The following is a 25417-nucleotide window of genomic DNA, read 5'->3' as shown; positions in this document are numbered from 1 at the left end:
GGACAGCAGAAACACATGAGCTCCAAGTGCAGAGAAAGCCGAGCTCCACATCCACCCAAGCACACAGTTTTGCTCCTGTGCCGAGGAAACAAGACATCCTCATCAGAAACAGTCACAAGACGGACAGACTCTGTCACTTTCCTCACACATTTTTCTTGACAATCTAATAAAAAATGGCTTTGTTCAGAGATGATTGTAATGGAGCAAACATACTAATTTGGAAAAATTTCTTCTGTGCTAAAACATGTACACATTTCCCAAGGCATAACCATAGTTAACACTGGTATGTGTCAAGAACAGCCTCATGCTAGGAACTGTAGATAGCTATTAAAGGAAATATATAAACTGGAGTTGAATGCAGGTTTCTCAGTAAATGCTGATAGGATACTCTAACAAAAGCAAGGAGAGTAAGGCTTCAAACAGTAACACTCACAGTTGCTGACACTGTGGTTTAAGCCCAGCTAAGGCTTTTTCATCAGAAATACAAAAAGTTGAGAAGCCAGGCAACTGACTTAATGACAGTAGTTTTCACTTCCCATGGTCCTTCATGAAGGCTCCAGAAAAAGCAGTAAGCCCAGAAACTGGAACTGCTTGTCCACTGCTACTTCTACTAGAGGGATTCACTGCCATTTGAAAGATTATGCATATATTTTAACTTAAAACCCCTAACCCTCTCAAAGGTGGAGCAGTTCAAGCTCAACAGTCCCACACTGGCCAGAACAGCTGTGACCAGTTTTGTTCAGATCTCAAAGGCAGCAGCAAACTCATCTTTACAATCTGAAGAGGGCAGCAAGAAGAGCAATTGCCTTTGTTTTACCTTTCTGTGCTTTTGCTCTAAGAATTCAGGTAACTTTTTCTAACATACAATTTCAACTTGCTCCCTCAGCAAGGTCGTACTATGTGACTTCTGAAAAAGGTGAACGACATTTTCGTCTTAGGCTTTGCTAATGAGGCAAAGAAAGATTCTCTACTTTAAAATCTGCAGTTTTTAAATTAGCTTTTAGGTCTAATGACTCAAGTGCTTCCTTAATCACAGAGCTCCTTGTGGAAAGGTGCCATTGTTCGTCCCTGTCAGCAAACAAAAACTTAGAACCTCTGTAAAATTCACACAGCTCTCAAAGCCAAGAATAGAACAGCTTTATTTCAGTTACACAGGCAGTGAAGGTAAGGAAAAGTCAATACTCTTACTAAATATGACCTTTCCCCCTCCTGTACCTGTACAGTTGCTTTTCAGGACTCACCTAAGAAATTCCAAAGCCGGACTGGATCACGAATTATGTGTTGTTTCACCAGGACTCCACCGAGACCCTGACACATGGGGAATCGTGTTGGTGACAGAAGGCTCTGAGGAAGAAGAAAAACAAAAAGCCAACTATTGGAAAAGCAGTGTGACCGCTTAACCTTTATATACTCTTCAAGACTAACATTCCTAAACATGAAAATACTGTGGGTAAGTTGCAGCACCAGCAGCTAGGAGACCTTAATATCATATCTGGCTGCGCTGTACACTTGCCGTGTGACTCTGACAATGTTGTTTATAACCCAGTTTAAAAAAAAAGCACATGTGTAACTAGAAACAGACACTCAAAACGCTTTAAAATTTTATCTTCTCCTTCCTGTGGCTCTGTTCTTCATTGTAAAGATATGTTGGATGTCAGCTCTTAAAATGCAGAGATACCCTCCCACAAAGCGGAAATCTTAAGCACCAGTATTTTGTACACTGCTGCACAGCAGGAAGGGAAACACAGCCATTTCCCCACGGTAATTCAGCAGTAATCTTGCAGTCGATATTCACGCTTAAGGGCAACTTCACAACGTCTGAACCAACATTTACTATGCTCTCACTGAACACAAGCCTAGCACTTCATCCGATGTGCAATTCCCTGTCCCACCACCCCTCTATTGCACAGGCACAAGCTTCCATGCAGCAAACTAGACAGGAGCACTAACTAGGCCGAAATCCCTCACTCTTTTTTGCTGGCTTGCTGGAGAGCAATAACACAGCTTTGGCTGGCTCAAGATGGCAGCCTCTTGGGATGGATACCTTCTAGAATAGAACCGCTTAGACTAATTTAAATTGACAACAGAAAAAACCTGGCATGATTCAAAAGCAGTCCTACAATAGTTCTTCCTCCACTGCCTGCTTAGATGGTCAGTACTTTTTCACTGCACTGCAGAAAAAATCACAAATAAGTCTTCACTCATGTGTTCAGGGCCAGGCTGGACAGAGCCTTGGGTGACATGGTTCCATGTGAGGTATCCCTGCCCATGACAGGCAGGTTGGAACTAGATTAAGACCTTTTCCAACCCTAACTATTCTATGATTTTATGTTGGAGGCCTTGTTTAAACGAGAGCCTTGCCTTGTGCTTTAAGAGCTAAGCTAGGGGTACCTGTGGTACCAAGAGCACAGCAAGATAGGGAAAACACATCTGTGGTGCACACCAATGCGGTGTGCATGAGTGATGCAAAGAGCCGGCACGATTAAAGTTGGAAAAAAAACCCTTTAATCAATGCTTTCTTGCGTACAACAGCCTAGGTGCTATCTCCATACCGTATGTCCCCGTGTTACTGCTATAATGCACAGCCACAACGGACCTTTGGGACGGTCCAGCCCGAGACACCCATTAGGGAAAGCCCTGCTTGGAGCAAGGGTCCGTTCGCACATGGAGCCGGAGGAGCTAACCCAACTCCCACCCGCCCGCTCGCCTCCTCCTCTCGTGCTCCCGGTCCCACCTCAGAGGGACACTGCCCAAGGAGGCGGGGCGCCGGCCCCGGGCTGCTCCAGCAGGACCCTACCCGGTAACCGGCACTGCACCCTCCGCCGAGCCCGCAAGCCCCGCCCCGCGGCCAGCCCACCCCGCTCCGTGGGCCCCTCCGCCGCCCCGTTACCTGCAGGCCGCGACCTGCGCCGAGGGCAGAGCCACTGGGCCGCGGGCGAGCCCAGGCCCAGGCGGGGGCTGGCGGCAGGGCAGGTCGCCGCCAGCAGCGCCCCCGGAGCAGCAGCAGCCGCAGCAGCAACACCATGACTCGCCAGCTGTCCCACTCTGCCTGCAGACCTCCGAGGAGCGGCAGCAGCTAGTGGGTACCGAGGAGCCGCGGGCTGCTGCACCGGGAGCCGGAGGCCTCACTGGGGACGGAAGTGACCGCTGAAGAGCGGGCAGCCATCTTGGAAAGGGGCCGATAGGGAGCTCACTGCCATGCCTTAAGATGGCGGCCTCAGCGCCGGCCCCGCCCCCGGCCGCGGCCGCGCGGGGCCTGCCGGGACGGCCCGCGCCGTTACCACAGCAACGGGGAATCCCGGCGTTGCAAGAGGCCCGGCCTCGGCCCTGGTCGGGGGCTTCGCGTCAGCGGCTGCAGTCCCGGTCCCGGCTGCGGCCAAGCGCGTCCCGAGGCGGGCTGCCTTCTGCAGGTGAGCCCCAGGCCAGGGTCTGCCTGGCCGAGCCCCCTAGAGCAAACGGTTCCCGCAGCCAGGCCTCGAGCAGGCCCGGCAGTGCAGGCAGGTCCTCAGCCCTGGCCAGGCTGCCCCATCCCATTTAGGCAAGGAGGAGAACCAACAGCTAGGAGGAGTAAGCAGGCTCCTGCAGGCACAGGAGAGCGGGGCTGTGGCAGGCAGGGAGACCTGGCACTGCATTAAAGCAGCAGGGAGTGCACAACTAGCCCTGTTCCGGTTTTTTTATCACTCTTTAACATCATGTCCTACATAATTGTAACGGCTGGAAAGAGAACAAAGAAATGACCTCTGCAATCGTATATTCATCAGAGAGGAAAGAGGCTCGCTGCCTCCCTGTGCAGCTGCTGCTGAGGAAAACTCCCTTTCTGAACTCAAGGTATAAATTAGCTCTGATAGAAAACAGCATTTAATATCTGCAGCTGAGCATGATGGATTATCAAGTACTCTCAGAAGTGAAATGAGAGAACAAATATACAACAATGTGTTTGCTCTTTGCCAGGCAGGTTAGCTGGGTGCTGTGATCTCTCTTCCATGGAAAAGCCATTACAATGTGTTTGACAACTCACCGTGGCCAAGCTACAATGCACCCATTACCCTGTGTTTGAAATTGTTCTTTTGGTGCAGGTGTGTGGTTCTAACAGGCGTGGACCCCTCACCTCCCCTCAAGCGTTATACCAGAGTGTGTCAAGGTTATGAGTTAAGTTCCCTGTGTACAAATACCACAAAGGTCATTGCATTTTAAGTCCCTGATCCTAAATCTTGTGTAATCTCTTCCTGTTTTGCACTAGTTGTGCACCACTGAGTGGGTGGCCTCAGTGTGCTCAGCTGAGTGTTTCTTTGGGGCAGGAAGGCATTTCGGAGCCATCACCTCCCTCCTGCTGAAGCACGGAATCAGACTCTACAACTCAAAGAGAGTTATAAAGCAGGTATGTTTATTATGGAGCCAGGTGCAAGGGGGACCGCTCCTCCTAACTTGCACGCTGAGGGGTTAAGCAAGCAGATATTTATTACACACAAATACGTATATTCATTAGGTTCCTGAGAGTTTGGCAGGGATATTACAATTAGTTTAGGTACTCATTATCATAAGTCTCCTCCCTTTTGGTGCTTGCTCACTGCCCTCTGATGGTCGTGGGCAGGGGTCTTCAAGATGAAGTAAGCAGTCTTTCTCAGGGTGCACTTTTCACCTTTGGCACAGCTGGATGCCCCAGTAACCACAAATTAGCTGAAACCAGCCATATCTGCAAGTTTCTGATAGCTGGCAAAGATTTAAAAGAGTGTGACCTTCGTCTACAAAATTTATTGCCTCCCAAGCCAGCAGATGTTCAGGAGTCACTGTCTCCAAACTGATAATTAGAAGGATGGTAAGAAATACTTCACTCATTAGAAGGATGAAAAACAATTCACTCTTGTTGGTAAGACTACTAAATTCTGTTATCACACCACAGACTTACAACACAAACATTGTTCTCCATCTTAGACCTAAGTTAAAAGTATTTTAACCCTATGTTTTCCAGGCACTTGTTTTCCTTATATCACTACCACAGTTACACCCTTCTTGCTCTACTGAAATGAATATTCTGTTTCTGACGCCAGCAGGTCTGATCTCTCCTGGCCAAGTCCTTTGATGTGCTTCAAGAAGTCATGTTTCCTTCTCTCCTGCCTTGCTGACCAAGATGGTTCCTGCAGCTTTTTATCCCTCATTCCTCTCCATGTTTCTCCCCTCAGGTGTCTCAGGGACAACTTTTAGGTTGCTCGCTGTTGTTACTTCTCCTGACTTACCTGTCCTCAAGTATCTCAGGCATAATCTTGAATGGGAGTTGCAGGGCTACATATAATAATAATAATAAATAATTATCTCCTTTCCCAGCTGGTCTGAATTAGCATCCTCTTTCTAGAAGAGTCTCTTAGGATGCTAATTGTCATCTGCCCCCTGGGATGTGTCTAAGTAAACCTTCTACCAGCAAGATCTAATAGCATGTTAATGTCCTCCTCACTCCTGGAAGTCTCTTTGTATCATTGCCTTAATCGTCAAACAGCTTAATTTACAGACACAGAATTAAACTGGTTGCAATTAATCCATATTGGCTGGTCATAGTTTTGCAGTGTCATCAGTGGGGAGGTGATAATGGGGACAGATGATAATGGCTGGACAGACTGAGCTGGTGCTGCAGTGGCCATAAGTGAGTAGGCCAGGGAAGGACAGGAGAAGCAGCTCTGGCTGAGCGCAAACATGGGCAGAGCACAAGGCCTTTGTTCTATACCACCCATACACAACACCCTGCTTGGCCAGGTGGCTGCTACAGAGACGAGTGTCATGTCTGTACCCACCTTGCGGAAGGATCTGTGTGGGGGTAATTGTGCCCCAGCTATGTCTGGAGGAGGAAAGGGCTCATTTGGAAATGCTGCGCTCTCTAGCACAGGCACAGAGGTGCAGGATCTCCACTGGGGATATAGCAACCTTGGAGAAGCGCATAAAGGACCAAGGGGCTGTGAGGCCTAGTAGTAGGCACACCCCTACCTCTGCTTCACTCAAGGCATGTCACACCTTGCTTCCATCCATTTTCTGAGCAGATCTATTGCTAATGAGGCCTAATCTATTTTTAAAGAGTTGCATCGTTTAAAGGGAATTACAGCCTGATTAGAAGGTGAAAGTACAGTTTGCTTAGACAGGACTTCCCTGACTTCTACCGTTCTGACCCAAAAGCGAGCCAAATGGGCTTCATGATGCTTGCCTTACAGCTTTCCCTCAGTAAACACAAAATTGGACCCATTTAATGGTGGAGGGCAATCAAAGCTGAAAGGATCCAGCGCCTAGCACAGACAACCCCCAGCTGCATCTGGGTGGGCTCACTGACTGGAACACGCTGCATTTCAGGGCTACAGGGCAGCTGGGCTCTTGCTGTGATGCTCCTAGCAGAAGCTGCTGCCTTGATGTGACAAAACCATACTGAACTATGAGCTTATGTATGTTCATATAACCATAGGAACAAATGAAATATGGCTATTTACAGACCCACCATGTAGCTGGAGTTGACGTGATTCCTATTCCTGCTTTCATGCTGTGCCTCAAAGGGAAGGGAACCTGGCATTCTTCACCTTGCTGGTGCCAAAACAAAGGGTCACCAAAAAGAAGAGTCAAGAGGTTTTGCCCTGTGTGCAGACAGCACCTGCTGTGGCCACACTGTGACTTCTGCATGAGCAGCTCAGGCTGTGTATGCGGAAGTGAGCACTGTCCTCTCTGTGTGTGCGAGAGATGACCTTGGGAAAGGTGGCTTCAGTCACTGCCCTTGGACTGGCAATATGCTCCTTTGGGAGTAAGCCAATGCTCTGAGAAGACAGATATAACCTGATCCAGGCTTGGCCTCGCTGGGATGTACTCCAGCCGTGACATCACTCAGTAATGCCACGTGTATTTACTACTGGGGAAAGGTGCTGGATTGGAGTCTGAAATCCCTGGTTTATCTCCTGAGCAGGTTAGGGACAGGAAGCAGCATTAGCAACCCCATCCTGTGTTTTTCAGGCCAAGAGAGATCCGTTTCCAGAGCCAACACAGCTCTCGGCTCTGCTACATTGGAGAACCCACATCTCTTATTTCCATGTCCCTGTAAGACAGTCCTGCTGCCCTTTTTCCTGTCCCAGAGTCTCAGGAAGCTGCTTGCAGGATGCCATCAATCCCTCCAGCTTGGCTCCAGCTCATTTCTACACAGCACTCTGCAAACTGAAAGAACGGATACCTGGCATCAGGCGGCCACTGCGCCATCCCCAGTCTTCACTCTCCATAATGAGTCAATGGGTTAACTGTAGAGCTGAAGGTGCTAGAAGGTAAATTCAGACATTCAGGATGAAAAAATGCTGTTATCCCTCAGCAGCAGAAGCCAGGCTGCCTCTATGGCAGGACAAAAATGCACAGCTCCAGTGTTCAGCACCCTTCAGCAGCTTGCACCTCTCATGTACCAGATATATTTTCTTTAGATGACTTCTTTGCAGATGACACATCAAGGTCATGGGATAGATGCTCCCCTTCTGCATAGCAAGGCCAAGCATCCAGGAAAGCCTCAGGCTCAGAAATAAAAGCCATGCTTAAAAGACCACATTTCTTGTCCCTCAAGCACAGTGAAACCCCTCACCCTGTAAAGATCTGTTCAGCAAGTACGCTTTTCGTATGAGCCAGTCCAAAACCATCACATCTATTCCTCCAGGAACAGCTTGGGATCACTGCCACTGGCACACTCACATCCCAACATGCTGCTCTTGCATGCAGAGGACAGCATGGCACTTAACCCTGCTCCTCCCTGGGGGCAAGGAGGACACCCCAACCCCAAGGTGAGGCAGCTGGCAGGCATAAGGCATAACTGTGAAACAGTGCTGGGATACAAACTTGTCTTCGAGTCACCTCTAAAGACGGGGGAGTTTAAGATAGGAAGGTGACAGATGGCCATAGGCAGGGGATCAGAGGGAATCAGCCGTTCAGCAGCAGTGACCGAACTGTCTGCCAGCCATGGCTTACGAATCGCTAGAAAAGCAAAGTCAACACAAGAAGGAGCAACACTGAGAGAAGTGATACTGGTACCTCTCGGCTTGCAGTGGTAGAGAGGAGGAGGGAAATGGCTTGTTTGTGATTCAAAGGCCATGAATGAGCAGATTGCTCCACAGGAGTGTGCTCCCTGGAGAGCTCCTGGAGCATGCAGAGCACAGGAGAAGCCCACGAGTATATCTGTGTGCTGAAGTCATCTCCAAACCCTGCAGGCTGGAGGAGGTCAGTAAGCTTCAAGTGAGCAACTGTCACTCCACACCCCTGAAATCCTTAAGCAGGCTAAGAAACCTAAAGCCTGTCATTAGGAATCACAAAAGCAGTAATTAGAACAGGACTGTCATGAGGTCACACCTAGAACATCAACATGAGGCATTTATCCAGCAGCAGGGGACCACTACCCTTGAAAACATCCTCCTCTAGGGATGCAGGAGGCCCAAAGCTCCCTAGACTTAACTATTCACAAGGGCATAGGGTCCTGCAAAGAACCATGTAAATACATATTACAAGAGCAGCACTTGAGCTTCGAGGGGTCCAAAACCACTGCTGCCTGATCAGGCTGAGGGTGTGGGGGAGCACCAGAGCTAATCCAGGTCCTAATTCAGGGCTCTGTGTGGGGTCTGCTGGGCCACCACTGATCACACTGTGGGCTGCAGTGAGGAGTTAAACTTTCAAAAGGCAGCTGATTTGGTAGGAGTGAGCTGTTGCTTTAGTTTAGCCTTATTATTGAATCACATCTCATGGAGCTGTAAGCAATCGCCTCATTATAAAGCAGGTGGAAGCCCAGCCTTTTATTTCTTAAAGGCATCACAGGCAGAAGGGCTTGTTCTAAGTTGGAGTTGTCCTTTAACAACTACAAAAAAAACCCCAACAAGGATGACTTGAAAGTAGTTTTATTTAAGAAAAATGAGATTGTGTGCAAAGTTGGAGAGGCTTCTGCTGCAGTACCAAGAGCATCAGCTGTACTCCTTGCTGGCTTTCCAAATGGCTGCTTTGTTTGCCAAAACCATCTCTGTTCAAAATGTTAATAGATGACACTAATTAAAACATGATCCAAGCTTAAAGTAAAGGTTCTTCTAATCAAAGTTCTTCTAAAGTTTTATTCTCTTGGCCTCTGATGTTGGCACCTGACTGGTCACACAGGATTTACCCTGATGTGTGACTGTAGCAGTCATAAATCACACATTGTCTCATCTATTAAAAATAGATATCCATCTTTACATCTTAAGAGGAGCTGAATCAGCAGAGAACTGTACCCACGTGAGCACAGATGGATAGTTTTGACCTTATGGTTATCATAATGGTTCCTTCCACCACAAGAGAGTTGCTGTAGAGCTTCACGGGAACTTGGCTAAATCAGAGATGGACAGGTTCACCCCGAGGTTGAAAAAGGAGGTGAGCAGCAGAATGATGCCATCTCCAGAATGGGACAGGGCAAGAGAAACAGAGCAAGGATCAAAGGGTCACTGAGCTCCTTCCCCAAATCAGTGTCCCTTCAGTTTACTGTGACAAATGGGAATAGGCCTGAGCACATTCCCCAAGTGGCCTAATTCCTCTGCCGTCATGGAACATTCTCTTTCCTCAGCACAGCATATTTGTTTTGTTTTAGTATTTAAGAGCTCACAACCTCTAGTGCAGGATAAAGGTGCTCAACGATTATAGGTTGTGGAGCTTTTTTCATCATAAGTATGATAATTACATTGCAAGGAGCAAAAGCCACCCCAGGGTAATGAACACAAGCAGGCTGAACACCCTCATAGCATTCGCACCTAGAGAACACCCCCAACTGGAATCATCCCACCCTGCTCCCGCTGTTAGCTTTCTTTACCGAGTGCTTTTACTGTCCTTCCCTTAAATCAGTTGATTGTCCACACTGTTGCCTTCAAGTAGAAAAAGGTCAGGGTGATGCAGAAAGGATTTAACTTCCTCTCCAGCACTGGATCTTTGACCTGGATGACATTCAAGGCTGTCCAGGAGGCAGTTACAGCCAACTATATTTAGAAAATGAAAAAACACATTTCTCCTTTCATCTAGTCGCTCAGAGGCCCCAGAGAGGCAGACGCTTACTTGCAATGTTTTCAGAGGAGTGTGACAAGAAAATTAATGGAAGGGAGAACAAAAAAGCCCCAACAACCTTTCTTTTGACTGGTTTAGAAGATCTGACAGAGGAGGAGGAAGATGGGCAGAGATAAAAAGACTAAGCCTAAGTAGAACACAGGACCAGCTTAACAGGCTCAGGATAAATCTCTCTCTGTTATTTAACAGCAAAGTTGGACACGTGTTCCCAACCCACTCCTTCATCACCACTGAGCCCAGCAAAGAGATCTTCCTTCCTGGGGGACTACTGGCATCCCCAGTACATGAGAGCAATCCTTTAGGCTGCCAAATGTGTGACTCAAAGCAGAACTGTCAACGCCAAAAAAGCAATTGCAGTTATGAGCCACCCTCCTGGAAAGAGTGGGTCAAAACCCCACAATGACCCGGATGAGGTCACCCTGCTTCCTCATCCTCAGCCACCAAAACAAAGGCCACACATGTGCTCCCATTTTGTACTTGCTGTGAAGATCTACTCTGTGAACTCTCTCACAAGGAATACCACAGCAAGTGGTTTATTACCTCAGTGATACAAGGGGTTCTGGCATGAGATGCGCTGTACGAAATGCCTACGTACAGCCAGTGTTCCTACTCTGCAGAAGGATTGTGCAGAGCTCAGGCATGAGCAGCTCTATGCAAGTAACAGGATCCACCAGGAATTTTGGTGTTATCTTAGCACTGGAGAGCTCAAACACAATGGATGGGAACAGAGCAACGGTTGGGAGGAGGTATAGCAACCTCACCACATGGCCACAGCTAGGGAGGACAGGCACTGGTGGGGTTTTCTCCAGTGCAGGAGCTGAGCCAATGTGTCACTGCCCCAGTTCCAGTGGGACAAAGGCAGGAGGCTGGTCCACTGTCCTCATCTGGAGAACCATGGGTCTGGTTGTTTAGGAGAGACCCTGGAAATAAAACCAGCACAAAACCCTCTTGGTATTATGAAATTAGCAGTTTAATGAGGAAAATAAACCCCAGGCACAACCACTGCAGCTGGGCAGGAGCAGGAGACCCATCCCAGGGCTGCAAGAGAGCACTGCCTGTGTTGCTGTGCTTCCCTGTCCGGTGGGGACTGCCTGGGCCCAGTGGAGGAGCTACACTCACAGCCTTCCCGGGGGATAAGGGATGATGTGTGCACTGTGCCAACCCCTGCTGGTCCAACCAGCCCAGACCCCAACCTGTATGACCCTGTCACTTCTCTCTTGCAGCAGTGGTGCAGGAATATTTCATGACAGTGATTTTAAAGAGTTAACATGGCTTCTTCTGAAGGCAAAAGCAAACATTTGGCATTAAGACCTTTTAATAAGAATGTAATTAAGGAATTCGGCCCCAAACCACCAAGTGATCTGCAGCACTGGTGTCTGTTGCCAGCACGGGGGCCTTAGCAGGGAAAGATGGGATCAGTCCACTGAGCCTGTGCCTGGTGACTCATGGTGAGTGGTGTGGTAACAAGGCACTCACCATCTCCCTGTGCCCACCCCAGCCTAAGACTGTGGTGACCACGGAGCGGGAGCAGACCTGCACCCGGTACCCACCACTGCTGTTTCACAGCCCAGTGTGTTACCCCAATTCATAGAACCAACCAGGTTGGAAATGCCTTTTTAAGCTCATCCAGTGCAACTGTTCCCCAGCACTGCTGAGGCCACCACTAACCCATGGCACTGAGGCCTCGTCTCCACAATGTATGAACACTTGCAGGGACAGTGACTGCAGCCCTGCCCTGGGCAGCCTGTGCCAATGCCTGAGCACCCTCTGGGGCAGGAATTGTTCCTCAGCTCCATCTAAACCTGCCCTGGTGCAGCTTGAGGCCGCTTCCTCTTGTCCCATCCCTTGTTCCTTGGGAGCAGAACCCAGCCCCACCTCACAACAATCCCCTCTCAGGCAGCTGTAGATTTTCGAGCATGTCAGTGCGCAAACGCCACGGGTCATTGCGCTCTTAACACCGGGGAGCCCCGTTAGCGGCGTCCCCACACACCGGGGCTACACTTGAGGCGCAGGGAGCGGTTCGGCTGCGCCAGAAGGCGCAGACGGGTGTGGGCGCCCGGTGCGCAGACTCTCGGGGTGCGCGGGGCTCCGAGGGCTCTGCCGGGGGAGGGATCAGGGGCCGGGGCCGGCCCCGCCACCGTCCTGCGCGGAGCCTCCGACAGGGCCTCCCCTCCCGGAAGCGCCGCCGCGCTCATGACCTCCGCGGCGCCAGCCAATAGGCTCCCGGGACACGTCGGCGTCCCCGCTCCCGGCGTCCCCCGCGCGTGGCGGGAGGCGGGGCGCTGCGGCGCCGCGTTTCACCCCCCCAACACTGCCTCCCTCTCCCCCCCTTCTCCCAACCCATCGCGCTCCACCAATGGGGCGCTCCGACGCGGCGGGCCAATGAGCGGCGGCGTCTGATCGGTAGCCGGTCGGTCGGTCGGTGGGGCGGCAGCGCTGCGAGCCGAGGCCGAGCGCGGCGGGGCCATGGAGCGCGCGGCCGGGACGCGCCGCCGCCACTGCCCGCGCGCCCGCCGCTAGTCCCCGCGCGCCGCCGCCACCCCGCGCCGCCGCAGCCCCTTCGCCTTCCCCCCCCACCCCGCCGCCTACCTCTATGCGGCGGGGCCGGCGGAGCCGCAGGCCGCGCTCCCCCGCGAGGCTGCCCTCGGCCTGCTGAGCCTGGAGCGCTGGTAAGGGGCGGCGGGGACCGTGCCCGGGGCCCGCGTTGGGGTGCGGGAAGGGGCTGCCGCGGCCTGGTGTGGGAGGAGAGGGGCCTAGATGGGAGCTGGGGGGCAGGGGGAGCTGAGGGCGTGAGGGCAAGGGGGCCCAGAGAGGGGGCACTGCGAGCAATGCGAGGGCTTGGGGGGGAGCGATGGGGAGAAGGGGGTTGTGGGGCGGGGCGAGAGGGCAGTGTGAGGTCGGGGCGAGGGGAGAACGATGTAGGAGGGTGAGAAGAGGATGTGGGGTTAGCGGGGGAAGTGGAGAGGGAGATTGGGGTCAGGAAGGGCTGTGGGGGGAGAGGAGAGAGCGGAGGGGGTGAGCTAGAAGGGAAGAGAGCTTGGGGGGGGAGCGCTGAGGAGGCCTCGCTGGAGTGAGGAGGGTTTGGGGGGTTGGTGTGTGTGTGTCACGGGTGTGAGGGGGGTGGTGTGTGTGGGGTTGAGGGGACTACAGGGAGAGCTCGGGGGGCTGGTGAGCCTTGAGGGGTGTGGAGGCTTGTGGAGAGCCGCGGGGCACATGACGGGGCGGGAGGAACGTGAGGCTCCGGGTCGAGGCCGCAGCGTGGGCCCTGTGTCCCTGCCTATATCCACCCTGTTTTGTGGGGGGAGGCAGGAGGGGAGCGTGCCTTTCGGGGTGAGCGCTGTGCAGGGGGGAACAATACCAAAAGTTGTCTGAAATGGTAATTTCCGTTTCCCATTTCATCATCCCTGGGTAGGCGTTAGCCCTGCGTGTGTATGCGCAGAGGATGGAGCTGAACCGAGCTGCAGCCAGCCAAGCCCGGCTGATCCGCGTTTATTTATTTATTTCCTGATTTAATCTTTAAATTGCTTGGTATTTTTCTCCTCGGAGAAGCCTTTGTATGCCGGGGAGGGGCTGCTCGACACCTTTGCCCTTTAGCAAAGAGAAGGAAAAAAACGACAGAAATGAGGGAAAAAAAAAAAAGAAAGAATCTGAACCCAAAACAGCTGCACTTTTGCAACCCAGAATTAACCTCCCCCCGCCCGGTACATGGATTGCATGTTTAGAAAGGCAAATCGGTGCTCTCCCCCCAGCCCTCTCCTTGAACAGCAGCCTGGAGGAGCTGAGCCCTCGGTGCCCTCTGCCCTTTCCCAGGGAGAGCAGCTGTCCTGCGAGGGGGTGTGCGTGCGGGTTCAGAACCGGCCTCTTCATTGAGGCACAGGAGTCGGTGTGTTTACGGCTTGGCCTCTACTCCAGGCTGAGCGATGTGTTTTGATATCCAGTTGCAGGAAAAGGGTTCCTCCCCCCTCCTGGCTTTGTACACAAAGTACTCTCTTACCACTGGGGACATGGCCCTATAGGCAGAGAACAAATTCCACGCTGCTCTTGAAGCAAAATTCCCCTTGAGATGGCTTTTGAAATTGGGTATAGACCAATTCATTTTGTACGGTTTTTTCCCCTTTCCTGTGCAGGCAAAGATATTTAGCTGAAAACATCTTCTTAGTGTAATGCTTTGTAGTGGCTGTGTGCTTCCCTGAGATTATATAAATTTAAGGAACTTGGAATTAAATGTATTTATATATTTTTTTCCTGGTTCATAAAATGAAGCATATGTGTATAATCACTCCACTTATTTTGCTTTTTTATGGGTGGGGGGAAACACTCCATGGAGTCATGGAGACGCAAAAGCAGATTAACTCCCGCCTGTTTTCAAATGGCATCGATACATTCTTTTGTGTGTGCTTTACCAGGAACTAAATATTTGCCTTGATTAACTTAAAAAAGTTGGCGTTTCACCAAGTGGATTTACTGATTTACTGGCAGCTGAAGGTGTGTGTTGGAGCACTTTTAAGTGGTTGTGGTGGTGTGCAGTGAAAGGGCTTAAAATGCTGCATGGAGCCAGACCTGTGCTGGCTTCTGTGTCTCAGCAGGGAAACTCTCAGGCACCTCCTTCCCTTATGCCTGCAGAGCATCACCCTGAAGCTGTGTGACCTGTTTTGTGCTGTGGGAGGCTCCCTTTGTGGAGGATCTCGCTCCGAGGGGTGGTCTGTGGCCAAGGGTATGCACTCAGTGCTCTGCTCGAGCTGCTTCTGAAAGCACAGTTGCCTTCACGGCCTGCCCATGCTTGTCCCCAAGGCAGAGCTGTGCTGTGCTGCTGTTCTGTGCTGCCGTGTGCGTCCCTGTGTCTGCTCTTGCCAAGGTGTGTCGGGGTTTGTGGAGCTCAGTGCTTTTTATGCAGAGATGCTCCAGGTCTCTGCTTCTGGAAGAACTTGTCAGTCCTAAGGACGTAGCGCAGGAAGGGATAGAACTTGCCAGGGCACATCTTGTCTGTGTCCTCCCTGTAAAAGGGCGGTCTGGGCCTCTGTGGGGTTTGCTGTGAACCTGTATTGTTGGGCTAGCAGGGACTTGCATCATCCAGACTTGTCTGAGTAAGTGCTGAGGGTTTGGTTTGCGAAAATCACAGCAGATTGAGTTGCCCGTATAGCCAACAATGTGCTGGAGTTGGAGTGTGTGTAAGCCTTTTGATTTCTGCCCTCGTGACCATCTCCCAACTGGTTTTGCCTTGTTCCTGTTCACAACAGGAACCCTGGTCATGGAAGCGTTTGCTGCTTTGGCAGGCTGAGAGCGTGAGATGTTACATTTAGTGTTTCACAATTGGTTTTACCGTTTGGTTCTGTTTCTGCTTTTAGAAAATGAACTCTTGTCCCTATCCCCATTTAATTAAAAAAAAAAAAAAAAAAAGGCTCAGGGTGAAATGATTTTTTAAATGTGCTGCTTTTTGTTTTTAGGACATTGTAATAGCATTTTCTCAGACTTAAACATGCAGATTGTCCATTATGAATGTCTGTTTTGTGTGGGGGAAGAAAACTCAAAAAATACCCTGAAAACAAAAAGCCCTTCAGCAGAGCTCTGGGCTTCATTTCTTCCTTCGTGTGTGGCAGACAACCTGTTAAAATGATTTTATTTTCTACGTACGTTTTCATCAACTGAGTCCCCAAAACCACTTCTAAACAAACTGAAGCATCTCGCAGTGTCATGCAGTGTTCTTCTGCTGTTCAGTAGAGCAGACAAATGTATTTCTCTAGGGTCAGTGAAGACTAGTCGTGTTAATCAATACTGTACCAGCAGTGCTCCCTTTCAGTAAACCAGATGGACTGCTCACGACTGGTGGTGATTATTTTAACTGTGTAATTGTAACATGGCTGCTTGATGACAGTGTTTCCTGCAGATACTTCAAAGGAAGGTTCCTGACAAGTATATCTTTACAGCATTTAATCTGTACTCTGTGTCTTTATGTTGTGGCCTTTGGATGTGTGTTTGAAGTAGGAGGATTGTTTTTGTTTTTTTTTTTTTTTTTTTTTTTTTTTTGTTTTTTTTTTTTTACCTCCTGTTTTTCTATATGTTAAAAGGAGGCAATGCTCTGTAATAATGGAGTGTCTTGAATACAGGAGTAAAACCAGGATTGTGGGGGGGTCTCAGTTTCAGTTAGTTCAGTTAGTTGTGGGTTTCAGTTAGTTCTAGATCCATGCAGTGACTAAGGCAAAAACTAGGAAGAGCTTTAAGTCACTGTGAGGAAATTGCAGTATTTTTTAAGTAGCGCTTGAATCTTCTCCAGGCTTTGTTTGGGGGGAAAATATATTGTGTGGTGACTTGAGTCTTAACTGGGACAGTCTAATTACTTGGTGAAGAAATTCTTCTCCGAGGGAGGGAAATGCACAGGAGCTGGTTAATTACATTTTGTGAAATGACTGAGTGAGGCTCCCTCCCGAGGATTAGCCCCTCTTCCTGCCTCCTGAGCAGCACCTGAATTTCAGGCTTGACCGTCTGCCTCGTGGATTGGAATTCTTCCTCGGTATTAAGATTTAATGTTGGTAGATACATAGCAAGTAGTGACAGGTACTGCTGCTTTCCAGTACAGCAAAGCAAATAATACATGGAAATATTTACATGGTGGTTGTTATTCTAATCTTATTTCCTTCATGGGCCTCTAGTAAAGGTGGCTTGTCTGCTCCCACCGTGGCAAGTCAGAACTGTAGGTATTCCAGTTGTAAAAGGCTGTGGAGAGAAACTGATGTCTCCATAGCAAAGATTTCAGTGTTTTGTGATAAGCCCGCCTCATGTATTTTTACCCGATCTGATTTAAACCAGTCTGCATGACACTTTGCAGGAGTGATTTGTTTGTGGCTTTGAAATATTTTCTTTTTCCTGCGAGAGCGATCAGTGGCATGGAAGGAGCTGCTTTTTCTGAGGGTGCAGAGCAATGGGATTCTCCGCCAAGTCTTATGTAATTTGTATGTCACTGATGCATGGTCATAAAAATACTCTCAGGAATGTTGAAGGAAAAGCTGGTGTAGCCAATTATCTGAAATCACAGGCATCCTAAACTGTATGGGCTTGTGCAGCCAGAGCCTTAATATGCTTGGGCAAAATGCTGTCTTCAGTATCCTGCTGTGAGGAGGGGGGGAAGCTGTCAGCGAGGCAGTCTGGAGCCTGCTCTGGAGGGTATTCAGCTGTACCTGGAATTTCCAAGCCTTCCTGTGTGAGAACTGGTGCTTTCTGATGTATTTTGTCGTGCTATTGCTTGGTATTTAATTTGGCTGAGCCTGGGTGGTGGTGCAGGCTTCATCTGTGGCTGGTTATAGGTGATGCCAATTTGTAATCTTTTACAAGTGCGTATAAAAATATATATAAAAAGCAGCTTAAATGCTAATAGCAGTGAAAAATCTGTTCAGCTTGTAGCGTGTGTGAAGAAAGCAGGCACACACGTTGGCCTGTGTAGTCCCTGTCAGCTGAGCTGAGGGCTTTTAAAAAGCTGTTCTAATTTTTATGCTGTATGTGGAATGGCTAATCCCATAAAAGCCTCGCACCTTTTGACAGATGAAACACTGCTGTTCTTAACTTACTTGAGCAAAATATTTTTATAGATGGTATTAGCTCTGTGGCTCCAAGGGTAATGCAGTCCTTATACGAGAAAGATCTTGCTTTGATCTGACAGCTTTCAAGATCCATTTCCAATCACTGAGTTGCATTAACTCTGTTTATAATGGTGCCCTCAGACTTTTTTCTGTTTACGTGATTCTTCAGGGTGTTAACATTTCTGAGTATACAAGTTCTTTTTAATAAACTGAAGGAGTAATTGGGGTCAGGAAAGGAAATAATCCTGTTAGAAGGTGCAGTTAATTATATCAGGTATTTTGGGTTCCAGAATTCTTCCTCTTGATTCTTTAATGTTTTCCCCATGCTGAAGGATGTAGAGAAATGACCAAATTGCCACCAAAACAGGACAGTGGGGCAGGAAGTGTCTGCACGGTTAATTTTGGGGGTGTGAAGCGAGTGCAGCTGCAGGGTTTCTGGCCATGAGGATTGTGGTGGGGAGGCTTCCCCAGTGAGCAGCCTCTTCCCTCTCCACTGTTCCAGCCTTTGACATGATGTATGTGGTCCTGTGTCCATGGGAAATGGCTGTCAGCAGGAGCAGCCTCCCCTCTCCCCCTGCACCTGCTTTCTTGCCAGGCCTCACGCAAGAGAAACCATCCTGGGTTTCCCTGCCCCTTTCAGGTTTGGTAATGAAAAAGGCCGGAGCTCCTACTGAGGGTTTCTGAAACCTGCGTCTTTTCTGGTTCATTTTCATCTTTAAGTTCATCATGTAAGTTGTTCTACTCGCTGCAGTGTAGCTGTTGCGAGCAATTAGTCTGCAAAAGCCTAAGAGCTGAGAGATGCTGCCCCAACGTAAATGAGAAGCGTGTGGTAGTCCTTAGCGTTGCGGGGTAGCGGTGATGGAGAGTGAATTAGCTGTTGTAGCCAAGAGAAAGTGATGTTTTTTTCTAGGTCAGGGTTGAAGGCACTGTCAGGGTGGTGATGTGAAGCATATATTACTGTCTGCATTGTCCCTGCCATATGGATGTGTGCAGCACTGCCCTTGGCACTCATGCATTGAATTATTTATATTCTCAAAATCTGTAGGCAGCCTTCCTTCCCCTGTCTCTAAGAAAACCAAACTTATCCAATGAGTATTTCCTGCATTGGCAGGAGCAAGCTATTGATTGTATATATTGTGTTTGTATTAGTAAACCAAAGGTTACATCTTTCAATATTTTGTGGAAACATTGAAATATTAATTCTGCTGGTAGGTACAAGGTGTTTGTGCTGGGTTCATATGTGTCTAAAATGTGTGCCTGTTTCTTTAGCAACAAAATTTACAGGCTTTGAAATTGGAAAGGGTAGGAAACTTTTTCAGTATGTGTAAAAGCAGCTTTGTCTCAACTATGTACTGAAGGAACTGGTGTTTTTCTTCACCTATGAACAGTGAGAAAGCATCTGCTTTCCTCTTGTGTTTTGTTGGATGTGCTCTGAGAAAATGAAGGTGATGCTCATTTGAGCAGTCGGCTTCAGGTCCTCAGCTGGGATGCAGCTGAGTGTCACAGAGGGGTGGCTAAATGGCTGTGGATAATTGGGGGAGCAAACACTGAACAAGCTGTAATTCATTTTTTTTAAGACTGGCAGCTTTTTGGTATAGAAAAGGTCAAAAAGATTTACCTTCAGAGCAGCATAAAGCTGCCATAACTGTGTCATGGGCATGGTAAGGAAGGGAGACATTACCCTCTGAGAAATTCACCACAATCCAGAGGCAGCCTGTCCCAGAAGGCTCTACAGCCTGTGCAGCAGGAGGCTGGAGAGCTAGGGTTTGTAATGCTGTGCTACTCTGAGTATCTTGATAGGAAATGAAAGGATGTGTAATTAGGAACTCCTAAAAAAAACCCCATTGAATAGCTTTAAAGGAAAATAATGTGAATGGAAATTTCATTATTAAGTATAAAATGTTTAACTGCAGTTTAGGATGCATCTTCATTTTAAATACAGTCACATGAAAGCTTCCCCTCCCCCTAAATATGGAGCCTTATCAGCTTATCTGGGCAGGAGTTCAGAGCCATAAAACTATATCCTGCTTACACCTTCCAGCCTATCCTATGACCCGCTCTGTGTAAACAAGTTGTACCAGGAGCTCCAAATTACTAGTAAGTAGCTGGGTGTTCTGCAGGCCAGTTAGGTCCAGGAGGAGCCAAGATAAAGTTCCAAGAAGTTTTCCATTGGGAATGGTCTCCTGATAGCTGCCTTCAGCCGGGAGGAGGCAACGGATCTGGTATCTTGCTGACTGTGGCAGTGACCGTATCCTGTGAAAAGCAGTAATCTTTTGGGTAGACTTTACACTTTCGGTCTGGTGTTTTCCATGTTCTGCGGGCTGTTGGGGATTGTGAAATGTCACCATTGTCGTAACAACACACATTGCTTGCTGCACCGACCGTCGCGTCAGGCCTTGCACGGACTGGAGATGTCAGCCTATTTATAACGTACTGCTATCATTATATCTTTAGATAGATGGATGAGATTAGCCATGCTGATGCTGGGAAGAACTATAGGTGGATGCAGGAAAGGGGGGGGCTGTGTGAGGGAAACAAACATCCTGCTCATAGCTGGGCTACTGTTGTTTAAATACCACTGGGTGAGCTGGTGCTCTAGTTACAGTGTTTGGCTGCTTCTCATAGCTAGCTGTCTCCTTGGTTTCATCTTGCAGTGAGGCACAGGCAAATACATTTATCCAAGCTGGATCCTGGGTATATAAGAAGCAAGCCTGTTTTTTTTTGTGTGTAAAACTTTACCTTCCGCAGTCCAAGCGTTGAATACATTAGCCAGGTTTGAAGATGAAAGCCTGTTCTCCTTGAATGTTTACCTTTTTATTCCAACTCATGTGGTTTCTTGTCCTCCCACTCAAGAAAGGACATGGGAGAATATGCTAGTTTTGGAATTGAGCATAGCTGATAACTGCTGTATCTTCTCTAGCTTCCTTCCTTGCTGTGGCCTGTCTCTGGGTACATGTTGGGGCCCTGCATTGTCACTGTCCTGGTCTCTGATCTGTTTGACACCCTCCATTTTGCCAGCAGCCCAGAAGGCTTCTGGCTTTCTGACTGGGATTTGAAGTGGCCTGCTTTACTCAGCCGCTCTTTGCTGTGTGTGATGGTGGCAAATTAAATTGCTTCGTCTGATCAGTGCTGGTACCAGGGTGTTAAACTCGTTCTGTGGTGAGAGCGGAGTTGCCTTTGAGTTAGCTCTCATCCAGGGGAGAAAAGATGAGACAGGAAGTCAACTTTGTGGCCTTTTCCTGGTGTGTTGAGTAGTGCTTCTTGGTTAGAAGGCTACAGGTTATAGTCTTGAAATGCCTGAATTTACTCCTGCAGTCTGTTCTGACTGCTAGCTTCCCCTACTTTAGCCACCATAATATTTCTTCTCTCTTCTGTCTGTGCCCCCCGTTCCCCCCCCCGCCTTCCCAGAAGCCTCATCTGATGGAGGTCATGCTTGGTGCTCTGCTCTTGCCTTGTTCTTTCTCATCCAGGATAGTTGTCTCTAATTTTAGCCCATCTACCTTTTGATGTTCCTTCCTGTTTGTTCCTGCCTTTCTCCCTCTCTCTGAGATCATCCTGAATCTTCATACCCTTCCTGAGATCTGGGCTTTGTTTCCGCACGGGGGGAGGAAAGTGCTTGAAAATTGAGTGAAGCTGTGGTAGCATCAAGAGATGAAGGATTTGGGGGCATGGAGACTTCTGCCAGGGGTAAGAGTTGGGACTGCTGTTGTGTGTACCAGTAATGGCTTATTACTTTTGCTGCATCCCTGTGACCAGCTGCTGTCTCTGGTTAGATCAGCTCTTTGAATCTTTCTGTTTTATGGATTCATCCTGGATATGAATGATGGGGCTCTTTTCTATGACATTACCAGTAATAGTTGTAGGCAGAATTTACTCTTACTGAGCAGTGCAGGTAATGGAAATCTGCAAGAATCCTTCAGAGAGTCTCTTCAGGGCTGTTATCTTGTCCATCTGGTGCTAATTCACTCGATGCAGCTTGCAGCAGAGAAGGGTGCATGGGAGGTCTGCTGGCAGTGTTGCATGCTTAGTATTGCCTAGCAGCCTGGCTTCCCTCTGAACCTCCTGCAGCTTGCTGGGGCATGAGAGCTGTGGGCTGCCTGGCTTGCTCTAGAATTCGACTTCATGTAAGCATGCATTTGCTTGTGTTTACAGAGATGGCTGTTCTGATGCGGATGCGTTTTGGCACAGCAAGCCAGTTCTTCACAAAAGGATGTGGGAGCACATCAGCAGGAAGCGGGGTACATGACCCGATAGCTCTGGCACAGGGAAGGTAGCTGGGCCTGGTAGGCTTCATCTGCTTATGAAGCCCAGTGAGGGTTGTGTGTGTACACATAATCTGATGTGTGCACAGAATATAAATACTTGCTGGTGCACACATGCAGTCTGTGGTTTTAAAAGTTCTTTTGTGAAAACAACATTCAGCCTCTCCAGCTCAACATGCAGCAAGGAGATTCAGTAGAAACCCGATCCTACCAATTTGAGAAGGTTTTGAAAGGAACCCAGCGACTGCTGCTGTGGTTCGATCTGCAGATTTATTATTTATTTTCTTTTTAGTCTAAGGGTTGTAGCTGTTTGCATTGCACAGAGATAGTCTGCATATGGCTGTAGAGAGGAAGGTAGAGGGAGTTGTGGATCAGTGACAGCATTAGTTGAAATGGTAATGGTAATGCTTCTGTGGGCTCTGCAGCAAGCGATCCTCGGGGAAAGTGGAGCATGACTGGAATGTATTTGGTGGTGTGTGCACTTGGTGTTTGTGGGTAACCTGAGCTCACCTGTAAAGAGCTTTGTTACCCAGATCCTTTCTGACCTAACTTGCTTTTGTCAACACTCACACCAAATGACTAAGGAGTGATGCTGTCCGTGAGGGTGGTTATGTAAAATGTTAATGCAGTTTTTTTTCAGGTCGGCTTTAACTTGAACTTCAAAGAAGTTAGTTTGCTTTATGGTTGAACCTGTGAGCAGTTTTATGTGCAGGGTGGAGTGAACTTGTGGAGAATATTGCAGTTTTCCCACTGTCATAAAAAGTTATGATCCTCATGATTCAAGTATTGTTCTGTAGGTGGAGGCAAGAGACAGATGCAGAGGTCAGTGGGAGCGTGTTCAGAGTGAGTTCAGATGTGCCAGCAGAGTGAATGCTGTCCTCTGTGTTCCCAGCTCACTGAAACGGGTTCAAAAAGTGCCTTGTGCTCTTTCTGGGTCTTCCTAAGAAACCTGCACCTGTGTTACTCGTGGAACAGGCAGACCATTTCCATGGGAAAGGAACTTGGCAGGGGGAACTGTGAAAAGCAGCTGAGAAGGGTGCTTTTTTCCAGTGCAGCATTTTAAACTGTTCTTAAAACGTGGCGCTTCACAGTGGAAAAGAGACTGTAAGTCAGTTTATAACCTACTTTCTTTCTGTGGGCTTTTCTTTTGGGGCATGAGCAAAGTGAGTTAAAATAAACCAAGTGGCTGCCTCTTGAATGAGCCTCATTCCAATTAACTTCACCTGTGCTTCAGGAGATATTTAAAACCAGAGATGTATTCCCTATAAAAAGGACTGCTTAGGCTGAGTGATCATGGTGGGAGAGTAGGCAAACCTTTTCAAGCCTTAAATGTGGGCTTTTATAAAAGTATCTGACAACAGGTTCTCATTGACCTGTGCTGCTTTTAAACCCCAGTAAGGTGCAGGACAGTGCTATAGTCGGTGCCGCCAATTCTGAGATATAAAACACTGCTCAGTTTTCAATAAGTAACTTACAGCTGATTTAAGATAAGTTACTATTCCTGTTCCAGTCAAATCTCTATAAATACTCCGAGTGACTTCGCCTCTCGTTGAAAGCGTTTTCTGCTGGGATGGGGAGGTATGAATGTGCTCTTTGTTTACAGCCAGGAAAATTGAAGGATCACAACATCCAAACTCGTACATGTTAGATCTTCGTAAACCCTGTTTTTTAAAGACTATATGCTCTATTATCTAAATGTGCAGATACCTTTGTTGAGGTGGTTTGTTTTACATTCTATCAGCTTGAATAATTTTATTCTGCATACATTAAAACTTGGGGGGGGGGGGGAAAGGGAAGGGAAGGGAGACTCTGATCTTTATAGATGGATGATCCATTAGCAGTTCCAGCCTGCCTTTTATTTATTTTAGTAAACACATGTGTGAATGTAAACATTTTATCCAGAATGGCCTTGCAAATGTTCCTGCATTAACATATATTGTCATGGAGAATAATTTTCATTTAACTGTAATTTGCTTTATATTTTCCCTCCCTGGTTGCCATAGAAACTCAGTCTGATGTGGCAGTGACTACTAGCAGGAGCTGGGTTATGTATTGCCTTTATAATGGACCTCTGTTAATCATGCGGCAGTTCTCGCCCAAGGAACCATGATTATTTGCAGGAGGCACTTTATTTATATAAACTGTAAGATGCCTGTGGTACCTCAGCTTAATATTCAGAGTTATCAGGGGTGCTTTTATGTTCCACAGAAGTTTTGTCATAAGAACCATGTATTATGATGATTGTGGAATTGATGTATATTTAGTTAAATTTAATGTCCGTTAGACTTCATTTTCAATTTTCATTTCATTTTCTGTAATAGCCTAACTAGTAACATGCTTTCCTATGGTTCAGTTTAAGATCTTAAGCATCCGAAATGCAGCCATGAAACGTTTGTTATCCTATATCTGTGTGTAAAAAGTTGACCTGCTTTTCATAACTTGCCTGTGTCTTCATGGTGGTGCTTGCAGCTGGGCAAACACCTTCCCTTCCACCCCAAGCCTGGCACCTAACAGCAGTGAGCTCTAACAGAGTGATACCAAAGCTCTTCTTCAATGCTTCTGAAAAAACAATTTTCCTTCTGGCTAAGAGCAGGTAGGAAGGGGGTGGAGAAGGTCCTTAGTTGCATTGATGTCCCATAGTCTGTGGATTTGGGGTTTATTTTGCACCTCTTGTTTTTGGCTGCCCTGTCCATGTCTGTCTGCCCAACGCCATGGCTGTTATTCTTCTGAACTGTGCCTGTGAGTATTAGAGATGTCCACTGCAGCTGGTGTTAGGAAGCAGTTTTTACAGCTGAAGGTAGTGGGGCCATCCCAAGGCAGGGGTGGTTTAGGGCTTTAGATGTTACCCCTGCGTATAAGCCCTAGTGTGGTGATTGGCTTTGCCCTCATCCGGAGGGGCAGGGGGCTGTGGTGATTACCATGGGCATGAAGAAGTGGGTGCTCTGTCTTTGCTGTGTCTTCAAGGGTAAGGTACAGTGTGATCTCCAGGAGCATCTGTGCTCAGATAACTGATGTTTTATGATGCGTTGAGAAAATAGAAGGATGCTGATCTCTGCCTTTCTCCAGGCTTCTTGAAACCCAGAAGGACTTGCCTTCCATCTACTGAGATCAGGGTCATGGTGACATTGGTTTAAACTGAACTCTTCAATTAGCAAATGGTTCATATTTGCTTGACAGGATGAGGTGTAGGAGGGAAAACCAACCCCTTGGGATTCTCTTCTGTGTACTGTCATGGCAGAAACCTTAAACTGTAACTTAGAGAAGTGAATTTCAGTCAACTCCTGAACCAGGCTCCTCAAACTGAATTTACAGTTGGGTTTTATGTCTCAAAGATGATTTGTGTGTGTTGGCCTTTCCTTTCCTGCTCTGTGTGGTGAGATGCCAATTGTCAGTTACGTAAGTCCGGATTACTCCAGCACGTGGATGCTTTCAGCTGCATATGGTCTCTCAGTTATTTCTCAGTACTTTACAAAAAGAATTGAGTAACATCTTGTTCTGTAATGCAGTATTAGGAAACCGAGC

The 25417-nt window shown here is 48.1% G+C and overlaps 3 protein-coding genes across 11 annotated transcripts in view; 2 read left to right on the top strand and 1 right to left on the bottom strand.

Annotated features, from left to right (window-relative positions):
- Positions 1 to 3185, bottom strand: part of SPG7 (SPG7 matrix AAA peptidase subunit, paraplegin) — a 32079-nt gene extending 28894 nt beyond the window's left edge. For 2 of the 3 annotated variants that reach the window (XM_080637881.1, XM_080637883.1), the window contains exons 1-2: positions 2891 to 3041; positions 1242 to 1344 (exon numbers count right to left, since the gene is read on the bottom strand). In XM_080637881.1, coding sequence (XP_080494007.1) covers positions 1242 to 1344; positions 2891 to 3025 — 238 coding nt within the window. In that variant the 5' untranslated portion in view covers positions 3026 to 3041. Of the gene's footprint in view, positions 1 to 1241; positions 1345 to 2890 lie in introns of all 3 variants that reach the window. The other variant, XM_080637882.1, reaches the window with a different exon arrangement.
- A 23-nt stretch (positions 3186 to 3208) lies between these two features.
- Positions 3209 to 5321, top strand: LOC308231985 (uncharacterized protein; the record flags this gene model as incomplete). Of its 3 annotated transcripts, none has more annotated exons than XM_080637917.1 (3): positions 3209 to 3410; positions 4299 to 4378; positions 5052 to 5321. In XM_080637917.1, the coding sequence occupies 3 exons, from the start codon at positions 3209 to 3211 to the stop codon at positions 5055 to 5057; spliced, it is 288 nt and encodes a 95-aa protein (XP_080494043.1). In that variant the 3' UTR covers positions 5058 to 5321. The 3 variants fall into 3 exon arrangements, with proteins under 3 accessions (XP_080494043.1, XP_080494042.1, XP_080494041.1); XM_080637916.1 differs by having other exon boundaries at positions 5049 to 5321; XM_080637915.1 differs by lacking the exon at positions 5052 to 5321 and adding an exon at positions 4651 to 5042.
- Positions 5322 to 12466: 7145 nt separating this feature from the next.
- Positions 12467 to 25417, top strand: part of ANKRD11 (ankyrin repeat domain containing 11) — a 153422-nt gene continuing 140471 nt past the window's right edge. For 4 of the 5 annotated variants that reach the window (XM_080637872.1, XM_080637869.1, XM_080637868.1 and 1 more), the window contains exon 1: positions 12467 to 12731. The gene's annotated coding sequence lies outside the window, so the exon portion shown is untranslated. Of the gene's footprint in view, positions 12732 to 19714; positions 19731 to 25417 lie in introns of those variants that run through there. The other variant, XM_080637870.1, reaches the window with a different exon arrangement.

This window comes from Psittacula echo (assembly GCF_963264785.1).
Source record: "Psittacula echo genome assembly, chromosome: Z".
In the NCBI taxonomy this organism is placed as follows: domain Eukaryota; kingdom Metazoa; phylum Chordata; class Aves; order Psittaciformes; family Psittacidae; genus Psittacula; species Psittacula echo.
The sequence above is the reverse complement of the archived record's forward strand: the minus strand, read 5'-3'. Positions and strand labels throughout refer to the sequence as shown.